Source organism: Kogia breviceps, chromosome 4, assembly GCF_026419965.1.
Source record: "Kogia breviceps isolate mKogBre1 chromosome 4, mKogBre1 haplotype 1, whole genome shotgun sequence".
Classification (NCBI taxonomy): Eukaryota; Metazoa; Chordata; class Mammalia; order Artiodactyla; family Physeteridae; genus Kogia; species Kogia breviceps.
The window spans coordinates 880,055-900,711 of NC_081313.1; the positions used below are offsets into that span (position 1 = coordinate 880,055).

Sequence of the window (20,657 nt, forward strand, 5' to 3'; positions counted from 1 at the left end):
AATGTTTAACTTTATACTTAAAGTGAAATATGCACGGTACAATTTCAAAAACAACTATAAAATGAATACAATAAAGTTACAAATTCCAAACAGAGAGGAAAGAGTAGAACAAGAAAAAAAAAAGACCAAAAAAATCAATCATAAAAGGCAAAAATAAGGTGGAAAAATAAACATTAAAAAATGGAACAGGGTTAAAAAATAGCAGAATGAAGCCCAACTGTACCAATAATCACAACAAATATAAATGGATTAATCTGCCCAGTTGATTAAAGCATTCCAGTGTATTTGAGGTTCGCAAAGACACCTAAATGTTAAGATGACTGCAAAGTTGGAAGTTAAAAGATCACAAAAGACATTTCAGGTAAACTCAAAAGAAACCTAGTGCAGCTGTAGTCACCTCAGACAAGAAGGACTTTAAGAGCAAACACACAGCAAGGGAGCAAGGATCGGCCAAGTAGATGTGATCATTCTGAACCCATACCTGTCCCAGAAAACAGGCTCAGAATAGATAAGGCAAAATCCAGTAGAAGTACAAGGGAAAATTGGACAAATACGCTTTCAAGGTCAGATATCCCATAAATATCTACTGATTACTGATGGTTACACAGAGCTACAATGGGCAAAATTGTAAAAGACTTGAACAACACAGTTACAAGCCCAATCTAATGGACAGAAGGAGAATTGCATATCAACAGTTGGAGAATACATCTCATCTAAAGATACATGTAGCATTTATAAAATTTGACTAGGTACTTGGCCATAAAGGAGTATCAATACACTCCAGAGAATGAGTAAAAAGGTGTCTGAACACAATGCAATTAATTTAGAAATCCATAACAAAAAGATAAATGAAACATCTCCATATACTTGGGAATTTAAAGGCAGACTTCTAAGCATTCATGGGTGGAAGAAGTCACAATGAAAATTAAAATATGCTTAGAACTAAATGATACACAAAATGCTATGTTAAAAGTTGTGACATATAGCTGATTCACTTTGTTATACAGCAGAAGCTAACACAACATTTTTGTAAAGCAATTATACTCCAATAAATATGCTAACAAAAATTTCTAATTATAAGAAAAAAAAAACAAGTTGTAGAACACAGCCAACAGGGTATTTTGAGGGAAATTCTTAGCCTTGAGTGCTTATGTTAGAAAAGAAGAAAGGCTGAAATTAAGAAGTTAGTAAATGTATGACAGAGTAGACCAGTGAAAGTAGAAGGGAGAAATAATGACAGAGCTGAAATGAACGCGACAGAAAGCAAAGCACAAACAGAGCATCCTGCACCAAGTCGCGACCCTTCAAACTGCATAAGGGGAAGTTCTCTGTCCCAACAGGCCCCCACCCCCACCCCGCCTAAAATCATGCCCCTTACGCAGCTTTTGAGTCAGAGCGTCCACGTCCCGGAAGGACTTGGCGGTGCAGCACTCACAGCTGATGCTGGCGTCCTGACCGAGCGCCTCGCTCTGGGGCTGGAGGAGGGAGAGCACCCACCCAGGTCACCTCCGGCCCCAGCCGGCAGGGGGAGAGTGGCACTCACCGTGAACTGGCGCACCTCCCCTCGGTCCACCCGCTCGGCCTCCCTCTCGGGCGTGATGGCGTAGGCCAGTTTCTAGAAGAGAAGGAACAACTGTGGGCGCCGGCCCAGCCTCAGCGGGGTGAATGGGCCCTGGCCAACTGCTGTCGGTGTGGGAGCTGATGGCTTGGGCCTCCTTAGACCCTGGAGCCAAGTCCAGCCCAACTCGAAGTAGCCACTACGGGAGGAGGTTCATCTCCACGTCAAGCTCGCGGTGGGCCCTGAGCAAAGGTATCCTCTGTCTCTTCCAGGAATCCTGGCACCAAAATGTGAGGTGGAGGGACCTCCGTGCCCAGCCCACCCACCCCCTCCTTCATAGGTGACGCAGAAGCATGCCCGACCGACTGCGAGGCCCAGAGCCACCCCCGGCCCACACGAGGGTGCCCGCCTGGGGATCCCGCCGGCCCTGCTCGGCCCCAGGTGGACTCGGTCCCAGGAGAGGGCGGGCCCCCTGCTTCCACCCCCAGCCTCAGAGCACTGCCCTTCCACCTGCACTGCACGCTGTAGAGCATGTGTGCACACACACAGAGACACACACAGGCAAGTACGCACGTGTATGTGCCCACGTGAGGACACACACACAGCAAGACAGGCACACACAGGCGCGCACACACACACACACAAAGACCGGCGCGCGCACACACACACACAGGAACACACACACACACAGGCACACACACGCACGCACGCACAGGCACAGCCCACCCCCACACCAGCCCATGTGTCTCTGGCATGATCACTGGCCCCTCCAGCCCCTCCTGCAGGGCAGAGATGAGCAGGCGGGAGCCGGCCTGGGACAGGGACAGCCGCCTGACCTTGTTGGTGGCCTCACAATCGGGCGGGGGGGAAGGGCAGGTGAGGGAGACCCGTCCAGATACACACCTCCCTCGAGGAGCCGGGCAGGCTGCAGAACTTGTAGGCAGCGTAGACGGGGACCACGGACATGGAGGATGCGGCGATGGCCCAGCCCAGCGCGTTGGCCCACTCGGGGAAGATGTAGGCTCCGTAGTGCGGGGGCCTGAAGGTTGCGATGCTGACCACGACCACAAACTGAAACCGAGGGACGGGGGTCAGGGCCAGCTGGGGCGGGGGTACCAAGCGGGCGGCTCTGGCGGAGGGTCCCCCGCACGACGGGACCAGGCCGTGAAGCCGGGCAGCGGGCGTCTGTGTGCGCTCTGCAGACTGGGGCTGCCGCAGGACGGGGCAGGGGTGCTTCGGGGGTGCACACCCCTCCAATTCTTAAGTCTGATGGGCGGGGATTCTCTCACTGTCTCTTGGAAGCCTCACAGGTTGCCACACGGGGAGAAGCAAGACACGGGGCTGGTCTGGAGGTCACATGCCCCAGGCTGCTGGGTAGCTGGGGGTGACCAGCAGCCCCCGCAGGTTTGGAGCAGCTCAGGGAGCTTGGGGCTTGAACTGGGAGCCTCACCCCGACTCCACCTCCTCTCTCACTGGCCCTCGGGGTGGAGGCAGTGCTGCCCGAGGGCCCTGCCTGGTCCCTGGACACCACTGGGCTGGCTGGGCAGGAAGAGGGCCGGAGTCACGAGGTGCTCACTGGCCTGGCCTCTGCACTCAGAGCTGGACGGCCGCTGGACGGCTGCCTGGGGCCACCAGACAGGGTGGGCAGTCCCAGCCTCGCGAGCCGTCGGGGCTCGGTCACGGCCACCCAGCCCTGAGGTTGTGGTGTGGGTGCGGGGATGAACCAGCACGGCCGTGTTCCATCGCAACGGGCGGCGGGCGGACCCGGCCGCAGGCGCGAGCTTGCAGACCGCGGCCCGGACGAGCAGCTACCGGGGAGCCCTGGGGGCCGTGCTGTCGCAGAACCTGCGCGGCTCCCGTCCGGCCCCGCATCTGGGCGCCTGTCTTCCCAGGTTCTAGCCCTCCCTCGGGCCTCCGGGCAGAGGTCAGCTGACGCCCTCCGAGCACGGGGGCCGAGCAGGACGCGCTCGGGCCTTCATCGGGTGGGAGCCCTGCCTCCCGTGAGTGGCTTCTCAGTGGCTCCAGTCGGGGGCGGATCTTCAGGAGACCAGAGGGTTTGGGGGGCCAGCCTGCCCTCCTGCCTGAGTCCGGTGGCCTGCTGACCCCCACCCGTGGAGCCCCTGAGTCCCTCCCCCAGCATCAGGCGTGCGTGGGCCCTGCTGGACCGGGTGTGGGGGGAGCGGGGAAGGAGGGGCCTCACCAGGAGGAAGCAGGGGCTGATGAACTTCCAGCACAGCCGCCAGTAGAGGCTGGGCCGCTGCCCGGTCATCTGTTTGATGTCGTCGCTGAACTGCCACACGCCTGTGGGGGGGTGGCCAAGTGGGCGGTCAGCACGGCACCCGCCCGAGTCGCGGGCCCCGCCGGGCCCTCCCCAAGCCCGGGCCACCTGGAGCTTGGGCTGCACGCTGGTGCCCGGGCCGCCCCGCCCAGCCGCCCAGGGGTCTTGCTGACCCGGCCCGGTGCATGTCCCCGTGGCGACACTGGGATCACCGATGACCCCAAGGGGCCTGCGGGGCCTCCGCCCTCCTCCCATCTCAGGTCCTCCTCCCCGAGGCCCACGGCCGTCCCTGCTTCCCCTCTGTAATCACGTTTATTTCATTTACAAAAATCACGGTAAAATATATATAACATAAAGCTTACCATTTTAACCATTGTTTTTGCACAGCTCAGTGGCATGACGTCATTCACACTGTTGTGCAAGTACCACCGCCGTCACCTCCAGAACTTCCTCATCCTCCCCAGCGGAGACTCTGTCTCCATTAAACGCTCACTCCCCATCCCCTCACCCGGCCCGTGCCACACCCCCACCCTACTTTCTGTCTGTGTGAACCTGACTCTTCCAGGGGCCTCATGGGAATCCTACAGGATCTGTCCTTCTGGGACTGGCTTATGTCGTTGAGCGTAACGTCCTCAAAGCTCATCCGCGTTGTAGCAGCCTGCGTCAGAATGTCCTTTTTAAGGCTGAACGACGTTCCGTTTACGTCAACGGTCATTCTTTTGTAAGGAAAGCCACTTCTAGAAGCTCCACGTGCCGCGTCAACGGTCATTCTTTTGTAAGGAAAGCCACTTCTAGAAGCTCCACGTGCCGCAGCTCTCTCCAGACCTCGCGGTGGAATATTCCTCTTGCCCTGAGCCTGGCCTGGCCTCTGGTCACGTGACAGCAGCTGGTTGGCCGAGACTCGTGGCACATGTGGGGAGGCAGCAGAGCTGCACCTCCGTGCAGAAGCCCCTCTTCACACTCCAACCCCATCAGCAGATCCCGGACTCGGACCCTGGAGAAGTGGGGCGGAGGAGGCTGAACCCAAAGGCCAGCAAAGACGGGTGTGTCCACCAGGCCCCTGGGGCCCTCAGGCAGGTCCAGGGCAGGCCAGCCCCTCCTGCACCGGGACGTCCTCTCTGAGACCACGGGGACCTGGTCTCAGAGAGACCTCTCAGAGGTCTCAGAGAGTGGGGCGCGTCCTGGGTGTGAGCTGCCGTCTGGAGGAAACGGTGTGGCCTCTGTCTCCGGAGGCTCTGGGGAGCACCTGGTCCCTGCAGGACCAGCCTCCCTCCCGTCTCCGCCAGCCCCAGGCCCATGGCTGCGGGGTACGCTTGACGCACTTGCTCTCTTTCTCTGAGGTTTCATTTTGGGGTGGAGAAATTATAATTTAAAGCTACAGACACGTATTGATTCCAGGTGCCAGTGAAAGCACAGAGAGCTTGGTATTTCCCTTCTCTGTGGAGAAGTAAATATAATTGGAAGAGTGTTCTTGGAATATGAACCATTTGCCAGGTTAAGCCTCTCAAAGCTAGACTGCTCCTGAGGTTATAACTCCAGGGCCGAGGCAGAGACCATGACCCCCTCCTGTGACACCAGGGCAGCTGCGAAACTGTGGTTCTTGAACAGCACAGGCCTTTGGCTTTGGGCTGAAGCACGTACGCGTGCAGAGGAGTATGCCCGTTATCTCGACCCTTCACTCCAAACTCCCCCAGAGATCCCTGGCCAGGAGAGCTGGGTGGCACCGTGACCCCAGGTCACAGGAAAGAAATGGAGAGCAAGGTGGGCCCGGGCAGCAGGCTGGGGAGGGCACAGCTTCTGCAGCTGTCAAACCTACAGCAGGACATCCCGGGAAACACGGTGGACACCCCAGGAGGGGCCGGGGAGCACGGCTGCGGGCTGGGCCGCGCCTCTTCCAGGGGCTGCCTGCTGACCAGCAGGTCCCAGGCCTCGAGGGGCTCCCGGGCCTGATGCATGAATGAGCGCTGGGCCAGGTTGGGGGGTGGTCTGGAGTCCAGGTCGTGCTGTCCGCGCAGGGTCAGGAGTTCTGGCCTGGCGCCGAGCAGCGGCTCTCTGAACACCACCGTCACCCCTCCCGTCAGCTGAGGGCCTTGGCGGCACGTCCCCAGAGAGAAGCCCCCTCAGCCTGCTCCCCTGGCACCTCGGTGCCGGTCGATTGTGCTCAGCAGATGCGGAGACCTCGCCTCCGGCACCAGCCAGTGTCCCAGAGTCCTCGCAAATCCTCCCTCCTCAAGATCCAGCGGCACGATTATGTGGCCACACCGGGCGCTCTGGCCGCAGTAAGGGCTGCGGGCTGCCGTCCAGGCTGTCTTCACCGATCCATTGAACGGCTGGCTGCCAAGCCTCCTCTGTGATGTGTGCTGACCACGGTGCAGGGCAGCTTTGCCCAAAAGGAAGCAGCACGGCGACAACGCCCGAGGACGCCGGCCCGGCCGCTCGCAGTGACGGCACAGGGGCCGGGTCTCTGCGGCTGGGGTGCACCAGCCCCCCGAGGAAAGCCCCGTCCTTACCGTAGAACCAGGCCACCCCGATGACCTCCATGAGCACCCCGAAGAGGATGGACGTGCCGGCCGCGAAGTGGTCCAGCAGCGTGAAGACGTAGATGCCACCCTAGGAGAGGGGGGAGCGCCTGCTGGACTCGGGGTGCCCGGCGCGGCACGCCTCGCCCACGGAAGTGCTCTTTCCAAAGCGTCAACCTGGCCTGCAGTTTCAGCGGACAGACGACTTCTATTTTACTCCCTAGAGAGTGTTACCTGAATCACTAAAATTCAGTCCATGAGCAGCTACTCAGGGACCCATCTATTCCGAAAACCGAAAACTCCTCTCCTCCCCAACGATTAAGGATGAAAGCAAGCAAATGCCAAAGCTGGCAGGGCCTCTGTGAGGGGCAGCACCTGGGACCTGCATGCCCCCGACAGGCCTTCCCTGACCCTCCTGCGCCACAAATCCGAGGGCTCTTCCCAGGGAGCTGTCCAGGTTCTGAAACACTCCAGAGCGAAGGCTCGCTCAGGCACCCAGGGACCGCGTGAGGCCGTGGCGACTCTGAGTGACCGTGGCTCCCTGCGTGTGTTCGAGGCCGCCCCCAGCGTGACCACAGCCACCCGCGTGGTACAGGTCATGGGTTGTTTGCAGGGGCGCAGCCCTTGGAACTGCCGTGGCTCTGTCTGGTCTGACAGCACGAACCACCGGTGCCCAGCACCGAACGCCAACGAGACACCGTCAGGCGGGCGCGCGCAGCTACGCGGGTACGTACGTTGGTGACGCAGAAGAGGGAGAGGAGGAAGGTTGCCAGGACGATGAGAAGGGTGAAGAGCTCGCGGTGCCTGTGCAGCAGCTGGAACTCGTCGATGAGCCCCGTGATCACCGACTCCATCCCGCCCATCTGCAGCCGACACAGGCAGAGGGGCGCTGGGGGCGGGGCCGGCGCGCCGCACCCCGCCCAGGCCCCTGTACTGGGGCTGCTCTGGTGACACGGCCACTGGAGAGGGAGGGCCTGGGGTGGATGCCCCGTCCTCCGGTGAGGATCTGCCAGAGGGGGGTGCAGTGCCACGTGGCCCTCATAACACCGTCCCCTGCGTCGCCACAGAGGCTCGGCTCTGCCGGGCCTTTCTAAGCCAGTGTCCGTCCCACAAGCACAGCTTAGTTTTGCTCCCAGGGAGGACCTGGCCTGGCCACTGGCCATGTCCTCGCTGATTAAGCCCTCCTGACTCCCAGGACTGTCGTGACGGGGTGTCGCCCAGGAGGCCCGGCCAGCCGGGGAGCCTCTCTGCCCTGCTCTGTCGGGAGCCCCTCCTCCAGGAAGTGCTGGGCGTGGGAGTCGCCGCCAAGGGCTGTGCCCGCCCAGCGGGCACGTGACAAGGCTGGTGGGGAGGCGGAGGCGGAGGGCCACGGCGCACGGCCGGCTGTCACAGGGCGGGGGTCCGCGGCCCTCTGCGCTTGCCAGGAAGCCCGCATGAACGTGGGGCCCGAGGTGCCCGAGGTCTCGGCTGTCGGTCCCCAGCAGGCAACGCGGAGGAGGAGCCTGAGGAAGTCGGCCTCCCGAGCCAGCGCCCACGTGCGCGCAGGGCGGCCACAGCTCAGAGGGCCGGGCTGGAGCCTCCGCTTCCCAGCCCGCGCGGGCACCCTCCCTCCTGGCGGCCGAGGGGCAGGGAAGGCGTGAGTCAGGCTGCCCGGGCCCTGTGTGTCCCGTGTCCCCGTCGCCTCGTTTTCCTGCGCTGCCCTGCTGCCCCCGGCCCTGTGCCTGTGTGTTTAGGACTCGCAGGAGGCCTGCTGTGCGCCCCCCCGGGGAAAGAAGCGGGGAGGGTTGGTCCGAAGCCTCCTTGCCGGTTGCTGTGCGCCCCTGCCTCCCACGCAGTGGCTCTGCGCGGGCGCAGGGGGCTGGGAGACCCGCGGGGCATCCGGGGCCGGCGTGGCCCTGGGAGGGCTGGCGGTCACCGGTGGGCGCAGGGCTCGCGGGGCGCCGCGGTCACTCACGGCGCTGTCGAGTCCCAGGGTGAGCAGCATGACAAAGAAAACCACGGCCCAGACGGAGGAGAGCGGGAGCGTGGCGAGCGCCTCGGGGTAGATGATGAAGATCAGCCCCGGCCCTGAAAGCAGAGCCGCGCCGTTGCTGCCGCCGCCCCGCCCCGCCCCCACCCGGAGGCTGCCGGAGGGCACGCACGCTGCGCGTCGCCCTCCTTCCGCTCTCTTTGGAGCGTCCTCCCTCCTGGGATTCAGGGCCCAGGACTCTGGAGGATGGAAACTGGATCCACGGGAGGGAGGGCCCCCGTGCTGTCCCCTCCGGCCCCCCACCGTCTCCCGGGGCTGTGCGGGCCCTGGGAGAGGAGGGGGCACAGCCCACGGGAAGGGGGCGGCAGGGGCTTCCAGGGGTCCTGCCCTCCAGCCCTCCAAACACTCGGGGCGCCTCCCGGTTTGTTTTCTGTGCCTGTCGCGGACGCACACGCACCGCCGCCACGCGCTCAGGCACGCCGTGGCTCCCGCAGCCCCCGCACCGTACATATTTCTCTGTGCCAACATATTACCCTAAGCGCCATCTTTAAAAACCACGTACTGTTACAGAGATGCCACAAAGTGGCGAGTGCGTCTCCGTATGCTCCGGGCAGAGCGGCGTGTACGCGCCTCCTCTCACTGTCCCTCTGATGCACTCCTGGGAGCGGGGCTGCCGGGTCGGCATGCGCACGTGCGGGGACCACACCTGCTCCCGTACCCCCAGCAGGTGGGATCCGGGTGGAGGTGGGGACGGAGAGGCTCAGGACTCAGCCAAGACTCAGGCACTTTGGCCGCAAATGATCCCAAAGTAAAACAGATGCCCACGGGAAGCTGCTAGCTGATCATCTTCGTGGGTAACTTAAAAAGACGTGCCATGTCGCTCACCGGCACGGTCTCCCGGATACTAGATCACGGACGTGTAACATAACTTTTCCGGTTCCCTCGTCCTCGGCGGGGCCTGTGCCGGGTGCCAGCTGTTAGGAACAGGGCACTTACTGATCCTTCTAGAGAATCAGACAAAGGCCAGAGCCAGGGTCCACCTGCCAGGGTCTCTCAGGAGCCCTGGTGTCAGGCCTGTGCTCTGCAATTCCCAACCCCAAGGAAGGAGCAGGGTTTCCGGTGTGGAACGAAGGGGTGGCTCGTTTGAAAAGCTCTACAGTCTAAATGCCACACATCCAGGAAGATAACGATATGCTCGGCTGAACGTAAGGCCAATATCCTCACCTTTCATTTCTGTTCCTGGGTTAACATTTCACCCTGTTTTCTTGAGAATTAGAGCTATAAATGACATTTACTTTGCTTGTCATGGAAATGCATAGAATACATTCAGCTTACTTCAGGGGTTAATGGAGGTTCTTGCAAACGATTGCGATTTATCATAATAAAGGGCAAAAGAGCGGTGAAAATGCATAAATGCAACAGTGAGTAAATTTCACTGCTCTGTATTTATTTGCATTATGTCCCCTTTCTCCTGCCTATATTGGATTTTTTTTTTCCTACAGGAAAGAGTATGGATTTGGAAACACTTGCTGAGATTTCACCCCAGCCCCCAGCTTTCCCACCGCAGTCTTGGAGGGGTCTGTCTGCCCCGTCTCCAAACCTCTGTTTCCTGCTTTCAAAGTGCGGCTCCAAATGGGACCTAATGAAACTTCAAAGCTTTTGCACAGCAAAGGAAACCATAAACAAGACGAAAAGACAACCCGCAGAATGGGAGAAAATATTTGCAAATGAATCAACGGACAAAGGATTAACCTCCAAAATGTATAAACAGCTCAGACAGCTCAATATGAAAAAAACAAACGACCCAATCCAAAAATGGGCAGAAGACCTAAATAGACATTTCTCCAAAGAAGACCTACAGATGGCCAAGAAGCACATGAAAAGCTGCTCAGCATCACTAATTATTAGAGAAATGCAAATCAAAACTACAATGAGGTTATCACCTCACACTGATTAGAATGGGCATCATCAGAAAATCTACAAACAACAAATGCTGGAGAGGGTGTGGAGAAAAGGGAACCCTCTTGCACTGTTGGTGGGAATGTAAATTGATACAGACACTATGGAGAACAGCATGGAGGTCCCTTGAAAAACTAAAAACAGAACTACCATACGACCCAGCAATCCCACTGCTGGGCATACACCCAGAGAAAACCATAATTCAAAAAGACACATGCACCACAATGTTCACTGCAGCACTATTTACAATAGCCAGGACATGGAAGCAACCTAAATGCCCACCAACAGACAAATGGATAATGAAGATGTGGTACATGCATACAATGGAATATTACTCAGCCATGAAAAGGAACAAAACCGGGTCATTTGTAGAGACGTGGATGGATCTAGAGACTGTCATCCAGAGTGAAGTAAGTCAGAAAGAGAAAAACAAATACCGTATATTAACGCATATATGTGGAATCTAGAAAAATGGTACATATGGTACTGCAGGGAAGAAATTGAGACACAGATGTAGAGAACAAACGTATGGACGCCAAGGGGGGAAAGTGGCGGGGGTGGTGGTGATGGCGGTGAAATGAATTGGGCGATTGGGATGGACATGTAGACCCTGATGTGCATAAAACTGATGACTAATAAGAACCTGCTGTATAAAAAAATAAATAAAATAAAATACAAAAATTCAAAAAAAAAAAAAAAAAAAGTGCGGCTCCCAGCGCTCAACTTCTCTAGAAGTGGATGGGCCGACGGGGCCGACCCGCGGAGAGCTCAGGGCGCAGGAGGGGTTGGCCCTCTGTCCCCTCAGCCCCTCCCTGCAGGCCGCCCTCCCGCTCAAGAGTGAGAAGCTCCAGGAGGAGGTCAGTCCCCCAGCGCCCGGGAGGAGAGGGGCTTCCCAGGGGAAGGGAGGGGCCCACGCCTGAGCAGGACGGTCTCGGGGGAGGCCCCTGCTGGCTGACGCCCGGAACGGTCCTGCGGGCCGGTGAGGGTGGCGGCCGTCGCGGGAAGCCTCGGGCTCCTGGACTGACCTAGCTTCGGGCTGCCCGAGCCACGAGTTTCCGCCCAGCACCCCGGGGGCTCTCTCCTGCGGGGCCCAGCCCGGTCCCTGTGGCACCCGGGCCCGTGCTCTCCCCGGCCCACTCCCCCTCGGCTGGCTTCCTAGTTTGCAGACACTCCGCGTCCCTGTCGGCGGGGCGAGCAGGCTGGGGGCGCGGGTCCCCGTTGTCACCGTGTCCAGGGGCTTCAGGGGATCCTCGGCTATTATCCAAATCCCATCTACACGTGCCATGGCCACTGGGTATTTGGAGGAAAAGCTTAGAACAGATTAACTGCTATGTCCAAACCAGTCCAGCTTCCTTCTGGCGGACCACACCGAGGTCCGAGGCGCGTGGAACAACTCAGAGGCCTGAACTGCACGTCCCTGGCCAGGTGTAAACAACGGCGGGGGCCGCCCAGGGAGGGGGACCAGACCCCCGTCTTCTGCAGCCGCGTGGCCTCTGCGAGGAGCGCTGGGACGGGGCAGACGTGGCCCAGCCTCTGCATGCGGCACGGCGGTCCGAGGGGGCAGGAGCGGGGGCCGCGGGGAGGCCGTGGGTGCGCTGCACCCGGGATCCTGTTCCCGGTCGCATCAGCAGCTCTTGGGAAGGGCTCTGGGGCCCGTGCATTTCCCTCTAGGTTTGCAGGGAAAGCACTCGTCGAGAACTGGGCCGCCTGGGCCTGGGAGCGGGCGGGGCGGGGGGGACCCGCGGGCCCCGGGCACTCACCGTCCTTGGCCACGTCCCCGATGGGCACGCTGTGCTTCTGGGCCATGTACCCCAGGAAGGAGAAGACCACGAAGCCGGAGGAGAAGCTCGTCAGCGAGTTGACGGAGGTGGTGATGATGGCGTCTCTGCGGGAACAAGACGTGCTGTCTCAGCACCCGGCCTGGAGCCGCCGCAATTGCCTGTCATTATTCGTAATTTACTGCATCTGGGGCAGGCAGCTCGGGGGCGCTTCCCCAGTCGAGCGCGGGGCCAGCCCCTCCCGCAGACCCAGAGGCTGGCACCCGGTGACAGGACCTCCCACCTGGACCCCCCCACCGAGCGGCTCTGGGCTCCGGCCAGACGTTGGCTAGGCCAGGCCCTACGGCCCGTCCACGTTTGCCTGGGGACCGAGGGACTCTTGGGAGTTCTGAAGAGACTCTTCAGTGCTGAAGGCGAGAGAGTCCCACCAGCAAAACGGGGGCTCCAGGTGGGGTCCCTAGCCCTGCTCGACAGGGGCTGCCAGGCGGCGCTTTGAGACGTCTCCCGGGGAGCTCGTTAAGATGAAGGTTCTGACGGGGCGGGGCTGGTGGGCCCCGGATGCTGTGTTTCCCGTTCGCTCCTGGGGGTGCTGTGCTGCGGGCCTGTGGACCCCGCTCTGACGGCCGAGAATTCAGAGAGCAGGGGAGGAGGGGGTGCGGGGTCAGCCCTCCTGGTGCCCGAGTGAAAGGACGTCTGCAGGGGTGCTCGGACCCGGTGGGCTCGGGTGGGGGGGGCTCAGGCGGGGGCCGTGTGGCCCTGCCATCCAGACTCCACCTTCGTGCGGCCCTCTGGGCGGTAGTCAGTCTGGCCGTTTTGCTGCGCACACCGCTTTGTATTTTTACCGCGTGTTTATCCTCATGGTATGAAAGAGAATAAAGCCGGGCTCATGAAGGTCAAAGAAAGCAGTCCTGGATGGAATTCTTTCTCTGCGTTCAGAAGGATTTCAGGGCCAGCAAGTGGCTCAGGTCTTCCAGGCTGGGCGGCCCCAGCGGAGATGCGGCCAGAGCCCCGGGCGCACAGTGCAGCCACTTTCCGGCCTGTCCTGGTGCCGGGTCCCCGGCGGCCTCTGCACAGAGTCTGGGATGCCCCTGGGGCCCAGGATCCCTAGGTGCAGGCTGGGTGGGGGCACGTTGCGGGGGAGATCGACCCCGAGTGCTGGGAGGACGAGGCCGGCTGGGTGGGGCAGGGGAACGGACGAGGCGGGCAGGGGGAGGGGTCTGGGTGGGGGGGTCCGGGACGCCCCCTCCCAGGGAGGTGATCAGCATCTTCACGGCTTCAGTGCTCCCGTAAAGCCACGATCAACACTGTGCCTACAGCTTCCCTGCTTCATTTCCACTTTACAAGCCATTTGGCTTAGAGCTGCAAGCACAGCTCATTTTCCCCTCCCTTCCTCCAGGGACACATTATTTCCTAAAGTCAACGATGCCCCCCTATATCAGCTGTGTCCCCACTCGACTCTGCAGACCCTCTTACAGGAGCCCAGGACTCACCTGTAGCAGTTGTTGGTGAATTTATTGTAACTGGAGAAGGCAATCAGCACGCCGAGCCCCACTCCCAGCGAGAAGCATATCTGGATGGCGGCGTCTATCCAGACCTGCGCGGAGCAGGGAGACAGACAGAGCGGCGGTGAGAGGTCCCTGCCGGGGGGCACAGCCAGCCCGAGGACAGGGAGCGGTCATGGGGTGGTCCCACGGACGGCCGCACCTTTGATGCATATGGGGCTCCACTTAAACTCGACATCACTGTCGACAAGCAAATGTCATCTCAGGGAATAAACCTTTCCCCGTTGCTGGCCTGAGAGAGCCTGATACACAGGGGGCTGCGTCTTGTTGCAGGACCTGCGGTTTCCCATTACTCCAGCTGGTGAGGCTTGGTCTGGCCCGTGATCCTGGTAACGGCAGTAATTTATGAAAATGCTGTGTGACGTGTGTGCCTCGACCAGACACGTGCCCGCCAACACCCGCTTTCTGTCCTTCCCATGGAAGCACATAGTGAGTGCTCGGTGAGCACACGGTGAGCACACGGTGAGTGCGTGGTGGGTACGTGGTGAGTACACGGTGAGTACACGGTGAGTGCAGGGTGAGCACACGTGAGCTCACGGTGAGTACACGGTGAGCACACGGTGAGCACACGGTGAGTGCGTGGTGGGTACGTGGTGAGTACACGGTGAGCACACGGTGAGTGCGTGGTGGGTACGTGGTGAGTACACGGTGAGCACACGGTGAGTGCGTGGTGGGTACGTGGTGAGTACACGGTGAGTACACGGTGAGTGCGTGGTGGGTACGTGGTGAGTACACGGTGAGTACACGGTGAGTGCACGGTGAGTACACGGTGAGTGCACGGTGAGCACACGGTGAGTGCAGGGTGAGCGCACGTGAGCTCACGGTGAGTACACGGTGAGCACATGGTGAGTGCGTGGTGGGTACGTGGTGAGTACACGGTGAGCACACGGTGAGTACACGGTGAGCACACGGTGAGTGTAGACTCAGTGCACGGTGAGTGCAGGGTTAGCACGCGGCGGGACACGAAGAGAGGCCTGTGGAGCCGACCGTGGCTCTGACGCCGTGTGCTTGCTGGGGGTGACGCAGGTGACAGCCAGGCGCCGACACACATGACAAGTGAAGGCCTGCGGTCGATACTGGACCAAGGAGGTACTTTAAAAGTCAGACACGAGCCTCTTGGGTCGGGGCGATGTGGAGACCACCTGGTGACGGTGATGTGGGCCCCCCTTGGCCCGGCACAGCCTGGGGCAGGGATGAGGAGGAGAGTGGAAACCCACCCTGGGCGGACCGGCCAGACCTGCCAGGCTGGCGGGTCCTGGGGGCTGTCCCCACAGCCAGTGGTGCAGGCCTGTGGGCCGGGGTCCTCAGGCAGTGACTCCAGAGCTCCCCAGCTGGGGACACAGGGCAGCTGGCCTGAGTGTGGCTGAGTGAGGGGGCTGGACGTGGAGCCCACACACCAGGACCAGTGGTGCCCGGTCCTTCGGGCAGCACGCCCAGTCTTGGGGTCACCCCAGCACAGGGGACAGCGTGTTCCCCAGCTCAAGGCCTAGAGTGGCCGGGTGGGCGGGGGGCCAAGGGGCCCCCGCGTGCTGGTCACCAGCCAGCTTGTCTGGGCGCGTAGCTGCAGACAGGAGCTGGGGTCGCCGGGGGCTCCTATCTCCTCTCAACCCCAGGTCCTCACGGCGGTCAGTGGCCACCCCAGGGCCTTTGCACGTGCGGCTCACCCATCAGGATAGGATACGCCCCCCGGCCATCTGTCCAGGCCTTTGCTCACTGCCGCTCCTAGGAGCCAGCTCCAGACCCAGGCCACGGTCCGCCCCGGGACCTGCCTGGGCAGCCTCTCAGAACTGACCTGCTGGAAGGGAGCCCTCCCGGACAGCACTCTGTCTGTCCCAGCCCAGACCCCGCCTGCCCGACGGAGCAGCTCCACGAGAGCTGCAGATGAACGACTGAGAGTCTGGATGGCCTGAGAGGGCTGGGCCCCTGGACGTCGCTGAGGACAGTGACACTGACCCCAAAGGCAGAGTCCCCTTCATCCCCGTGGGGACCTAGAAATGGCCCCCAGGATGCAGGGCAGCCTCCACGTCAGAGCAGAGCAGGGTCCCCGGTGCCAGGGGCACAAGAAGGGGCGGAGCCGACAGTTACTCCCGCCCACATCCGCTTGCTGGGCAGGCCCCTCGGTGGAACCTCCGCTCCCACCCGGCCCGGACCAGTGAGGACCTGGCCAGGCCTCTCCCTGCGGCCCCTCTGGACTGAGCCACCATGGCTGAACCCCCAGGGCGTGGTCCGGGGCGAGCCTGGGACGGTGCTGGGGCCCTGCGCCCCGATCCGGGCCAGTCCCCAACCACATCCCCCGGGCCTGTGGGACGTGCCCCCCCCACGGCCAAGCCCCAGGGGAAGGGCACCAGGGCCACTCGGTCTCTGCGGGAGGCTGCCCTGAGCCTGGGGGAGGGCGTACAGGCAGCACCTGGGCCCGGAGCAGCCCTGGGAGGACAGCTCAGGACAGCCGCCAAGCTGGTGAGGCCCGGGCCCTGCCCTGTCCTGGAGGAGGTGGTGCAAAGTCAGCCAGAACCCCGCGGAGGGACCAGGAACGGCCCCAGCCTCCGAGCTGGGGACTGCATAGACCTGTCCTCTGGGGACCGCGGCCTCCCAGGAGCCATTGCCTGTGGGCCTGCTCTGTCCTGGTCTCCGCTCCTTGCCTCCCAGCTGACGGGACTGCTAGAGGCAGGGACACTCAGGTCGGGTCCAGTCCTGTTGTGTCTCTGTCGCCCACCGCCTAGGTCTGTCTGTCTGTCATCCATCCGTCGTCTACTGCCTGGCTGTCTGTACCCATCGTCCGTCCGCCTGGAATCTATTATCTGTCTCATCCGTCTGCCAGATCTACCTCGCTTGTGACAGCCACCGGCTCCTACTTTTCTCTGCTTTCTTCGCACCCTTGGCGTCCGTTTTGCGCACTCTGTCTGTGCTGCCTGTCCTTCCCGCCCGACGCCGTCCCACTCCTCTTTGAATTCCAGATCACACCCACCTGGCCTTGGACGCCCAAGGCCACCTCCTCCTGCCCCCGACCCCAGCTGCCGCGGGCTTTCCCGAGGACGGATGCCCTGCTGGCCTCTCAGCTCCCCGGGAGCGGCTCTGCAGCTGTGGGGCCCCGGACCCGCTGCTGGACGGACTCTCCCTTTAGCTGTCCGTGGAGCCCCGTGTGCTGCCCTCACAGCCTCGGTCCTCAGGTGGGCAGCCCGGCTGGTGCCCGGCACCGCCTACGGCTGCCCTCGCCTGTGCGCTCGTGGGGCCGAGACCGTGGCGCTTTCCTCTCGCTGCATCTCAGCGCCTGACCTCCGCCCTGCCAGCTCCCCCCGTTCCCAGGGCTCCTGGGGTCGGAGCCACGTCTGCCTCCCCCTGTCGCCCTTCCTCCCCACTGCTGCCCCGGGGGGGTACCTCCTCTGCTCACAAGCCGGCAGCGTCAGGTCCCGGCCCTACACCTCAGCCGAGGCCGCCCTCCCCGTCGTGCTTCTCCCTGGGGGGCCACTGGGGCCCTCCCTCTGCTCCAGTCTGGTCCACCTGATTTGCCACTGACCCCGCCTCCCGCCCACGGCCACCTGCTTCGGGGCCTGTTTCCCTGGGATGCCGCTGCTTCTCTCTCTCCAGCCCCCGCCGCCCCGCCATTGCCCGGCCGAGCCTCTTCTCTTCACGAGGTTGTCTTCTCATTTCAACCCAGATTTACTTCTTCCTTTGCTGAAGACACCTGCAGCCTGACTGTGGACTAAGTCGTGGCCACGCTGCGCTCACGTCACGCCTTTATGCCGGGGCGCCGGGGTGTTTGACCGTCAAGGTCTGGCTCCGCGAGGGGGGCCCTAGTTCACGCAGCCTGAGCCCGGCTCCGAGGACGCCTCCGGGGCCAGAGCTTGTGGCTGCGATCCAGCTGGGCGGCAACGCCGTCGGGCACAGCCCGGGCGGCCCCGCAGGCGCTGCTCCCAGGAACTGGGAGCGTTCCTCAAGGGAGAGCACGGCCCACAGCGAAGAGGTCGAGGGCCGGCCGACTCCCGCCCTCTCCCTGCAGAAACCTAGGTGACCTGTCCCCCTAATGTCCGTATCCTGGTCCGTTCAGCTCTCGCTGTGCCCACACGGCCCCTTCTCGCCTGACAGGGACTCTGCTGGGTGGGCCCAGCACACGGCGAGGTGAGTGAGAATTGCCGCCCAGCCGCAGCCTTTGGGGTCTCCTGCCTGGGACGGAGAGCCCGTGACGCACCTGGCAGCCCACAGGGGCCGGGGCTGAGAGTGGAGGGCGTACTCACCGAGGCCTCGCAGAGCCGACGGAAGTCCACGCTCAGGTACGCCCTGATGCCGTCCACGGCCCCGGGGAGGGTGATGCCTCGCAGAAGCAGCGCGAAGAGGACCACGTACGGCATGGTGGCCGTGATCCACACCACCTGGGGGGGCACAGTGTCACCGGGCCGCCCCGCCACAGGCCGGCACGGCTGGGCACACGGTCACCCTCGCGGTGTGTGCTCAGAGCGGGGGCCTCAGATTGGGAAGCCCGGCGGCCCAGACAGTCACAGGACACCGGCTCAACAAACGCCTCCTGGAGCGCGACTGTCCAGTACCTTCTATCCTGTACGTTGTCCTTCCCAGGGATTAAAATAGGACAAACGATTTGGCCAGGAAGGAGCACTCCTGCCCTGCATTCGGGCCTTGGCAGCAGGCAGCAGTGGCTGAATTTCTGATGAGGGAGATGTGAGTGATTTGCACTGATTGTGCAAATGGGCACCGGATCACTTGTGAAAGATGGACTCAGGGCCGTGGGGGAAGTGGAGGAGAGCACCGGTGGCCACCGGGAGACTCTCAGGTGCTGGAAAGTCCCTGCAACTGTTACAGCCCGAGTGGCCGGGGGCATTCTGGTCACTGTTGCTTTAGGCGCCCAGATAATGACCAAAATAGTCTCATCAGCAAAAATATGTTGTTGTGCTTGTCTTCACGCTGAAAGCACGCTCCTGACATCATTCTTCAACCACAGCCACCTGTGCCAACCCACCATGGCCACCTGTCCACTCCCAACCCACCACGGCCACCTGTCCACTCCCAACCCACCACGGCCACCTGTCCACTCCCCAACCCACCACGGCCACCTGTCCACTCCCCAATCCACCACGGCCACCTGTCCACTCCCAACCCACCACGGCCCACCTGTCCACTCCCAACCCACCACGGCCACCGGTCCACTCCCCAATCCACCACGGCCACCTGTCCACTCCCCAACCCACCACGGCCACCTGTCCACTCCCCAACCCACCACGGCCACTGGTCCACTCCCAACCCACCACGGCCACCTGTCCACTCCCCAATCCACCACGGCCCACCTGTCCACTCCCCAACCTACCACGGCCACCGGTCCACTCCCAACCCACCACGGCCCACCTGTCCACTCCCCAATCCACCATGGCCACCTGTCCACTCCCAACCCACCACGGCCACCTGTCCACTCTCCAACCCACCACGGCCACCTGTCCACTCCCCAGCTGGCGAGCCTTGCTGCCTCACCTTCCCGGAAGTCTTCACTCCCTTCCACAGGCTGAAGTAGAGCAGGACAATGACCAGCACCAGGCAAGATGTGAGCTGCCACCGGGGAGGGCCCAGGTCATCGATGCCCTGGCTCTCGTGAAGGTGCAGCACGCCGCGCCTGGAGAGGAAGGAGATGGGGGTCCTGGGGAGGCTGCCTTCCTGCCCAGAACTGGAACAGGGGGCTGCGCTTGTGCCGAGTGCCCAGCCTTGCACAGAGTGCCCTCGTCCACTTGGCATGGCAGCAGGAAGCTGGCCTGATGGGCCTGGAGACCCCCACCCCTCGCCCCTCATCCCAGAAAGGCCAGGACTCCAGCCTTAGTGGAGATGCCGGGCCCACCCTCCAGGTGAGCAGAGCAGGTGGGCCACCACACACGCACGCACGCTGGGAGCCCACAGAAGCCCAGCCCTGGCCCAGGGCCACACTGTCAGGAGAAGATAGACTGTGATAACTTAAAGACGTAGATTGCAAACCCTGTAATAGACACTAAAAATTAAGACAGAGCTAGACGGACTTCCCTGATGGTCCAGTGGTTAAGACTCCATGCTTCCAATGCAGGGGCCATGGGTTTGATCCCTTGTCGGGGATCTAAGGTCCCACATGCCGTGTGGTGTGGCCAAGAAAACAAAACAAAACAAGAAAAAAAGAGCTAGAGCTTATTAGCAAATGGAGTAGATAAAGTGGAAACCAAAATAATTAATTAATTCCAAAGAAAATAAACAGAGGAAACAAGAAACAATGAACCAGCAGGACAAGCAAGCCGAAAGACTAAACCCCAACCATACAGATAATTATTGATTGGAAATACTCTAATTAAAAGACAGAGATTGTCATAGTGAATAAAAAAGCAAGAACCAACTCTGTGCTGTCTACATGAAACCCACTTCAAATATGATACATATAGGTTTAAAACATAAGGATGGAGAAGATACCCCATGTAAACACTATTCATAGGAAAGCTGGAGTGATCATATTAATATCAGGCAAAGCTGACCTCAGAATGAGGAATAGGGGCTTCCCTGGTGGCGCAGTGGTTGGGAATCCGCCTGCCAATGCAGGGGACACGGGTTCGAGCCCTGGTCCGGGAAGATCCCACATGCCACAGAGCAACTAAGCCCGTGCTCCACAACTGCTGAGCCTGTGCTCTAGACCCCGCGAGCCACAACTACTGAGCCTGTGTGCCACAACTACTGAAGCCCGCGTGCCTAGAGCCCGTGCTCCGCAACAAGAGAAGCCACCACAGTGAGAAGCCCACGCGTCACAACAAAGAGTAGCCTCCACTCACCACAACTAGAGAAAGCCCACGCGCAGCAACAAAGACCCACCGTAGCCAAAAAAAAGAAAAAAAAAAGAATGAGGAATAGTACCAAGAGGGACATTTCATAATGGAAAAGGGCTCAATTAAAAGATTCGATATTCATAAACATGTGTGCACTTTAGAACAGAGCTTTAAAATACATGAGTGAAGCAAAAACTGACAGAACTGTGAAGGGAAATAGGCAAATGCACAATTATAATTGAAATTTCAACACCCCTTTCA

General features: G+C 60.6%; 1 protein-coding gene across 4 annotated transcripts in view; it reads right to left on the minus strand.

Annotated features, from left to right (window-relative positions):
• Positions 1 to 20,657, minus strand: part of SLC6A3 (solute carrier family 6 member 3) — a 38,870-nt gene that overhangs the window by 4,189 nt on the left and 14,024 nt on the right. For 2 of the 4 annotated variants that reach the window (XM_059060615.2, XM_067030768.1), the window contains exons 5-14: positions 19,099 to 19,237; positions 17,856 to 17,990; positions 13,552 to 13,655; positions 12,044 to 12,168; positions 8,310 to 8,422; positions 7,090 to 7,218; positions 6,347 to 6,446; positions 3,759 to 3,859; positions 2,462 to 2,629; positions 1,544 to 1,615 (exon numbers count right to left, since the gene is read on the minus strand). In XM_059060615.2, the coding sequence (XP_058916598.1) occupies positions 1,544 to 1,615; positions 2,462 to 2,629; positions 3,759 to 3,859; positions 6,347 to 6,446; positions 7,090 to 7,218; positions 8,310 to 8,422; positions 12,044 to 12,168; positions 13,552 to 13,655; positions 17,856 to 17,990; positions 19,099 to 19,237 (1,186 nt within the window). The remainder of the gene's footprint in view (positions 1 to 1,543; positions 1,616 to 2,461; positions 2,630 to 3,758; positions 3,860 to 6,346; positions 6,447 to 7,089; positions 7,219 to 8,309; positions 8,423 to 12,043; positions 12,169 to 13,551; positions 13,656 to 17,855; positions 17,991 to 19,098; positions 19,238 to 20,657) is intronic. The other 2 variants (XM_067030770.1, XM_067030769.1) reach the window with 1 other exon arrangement.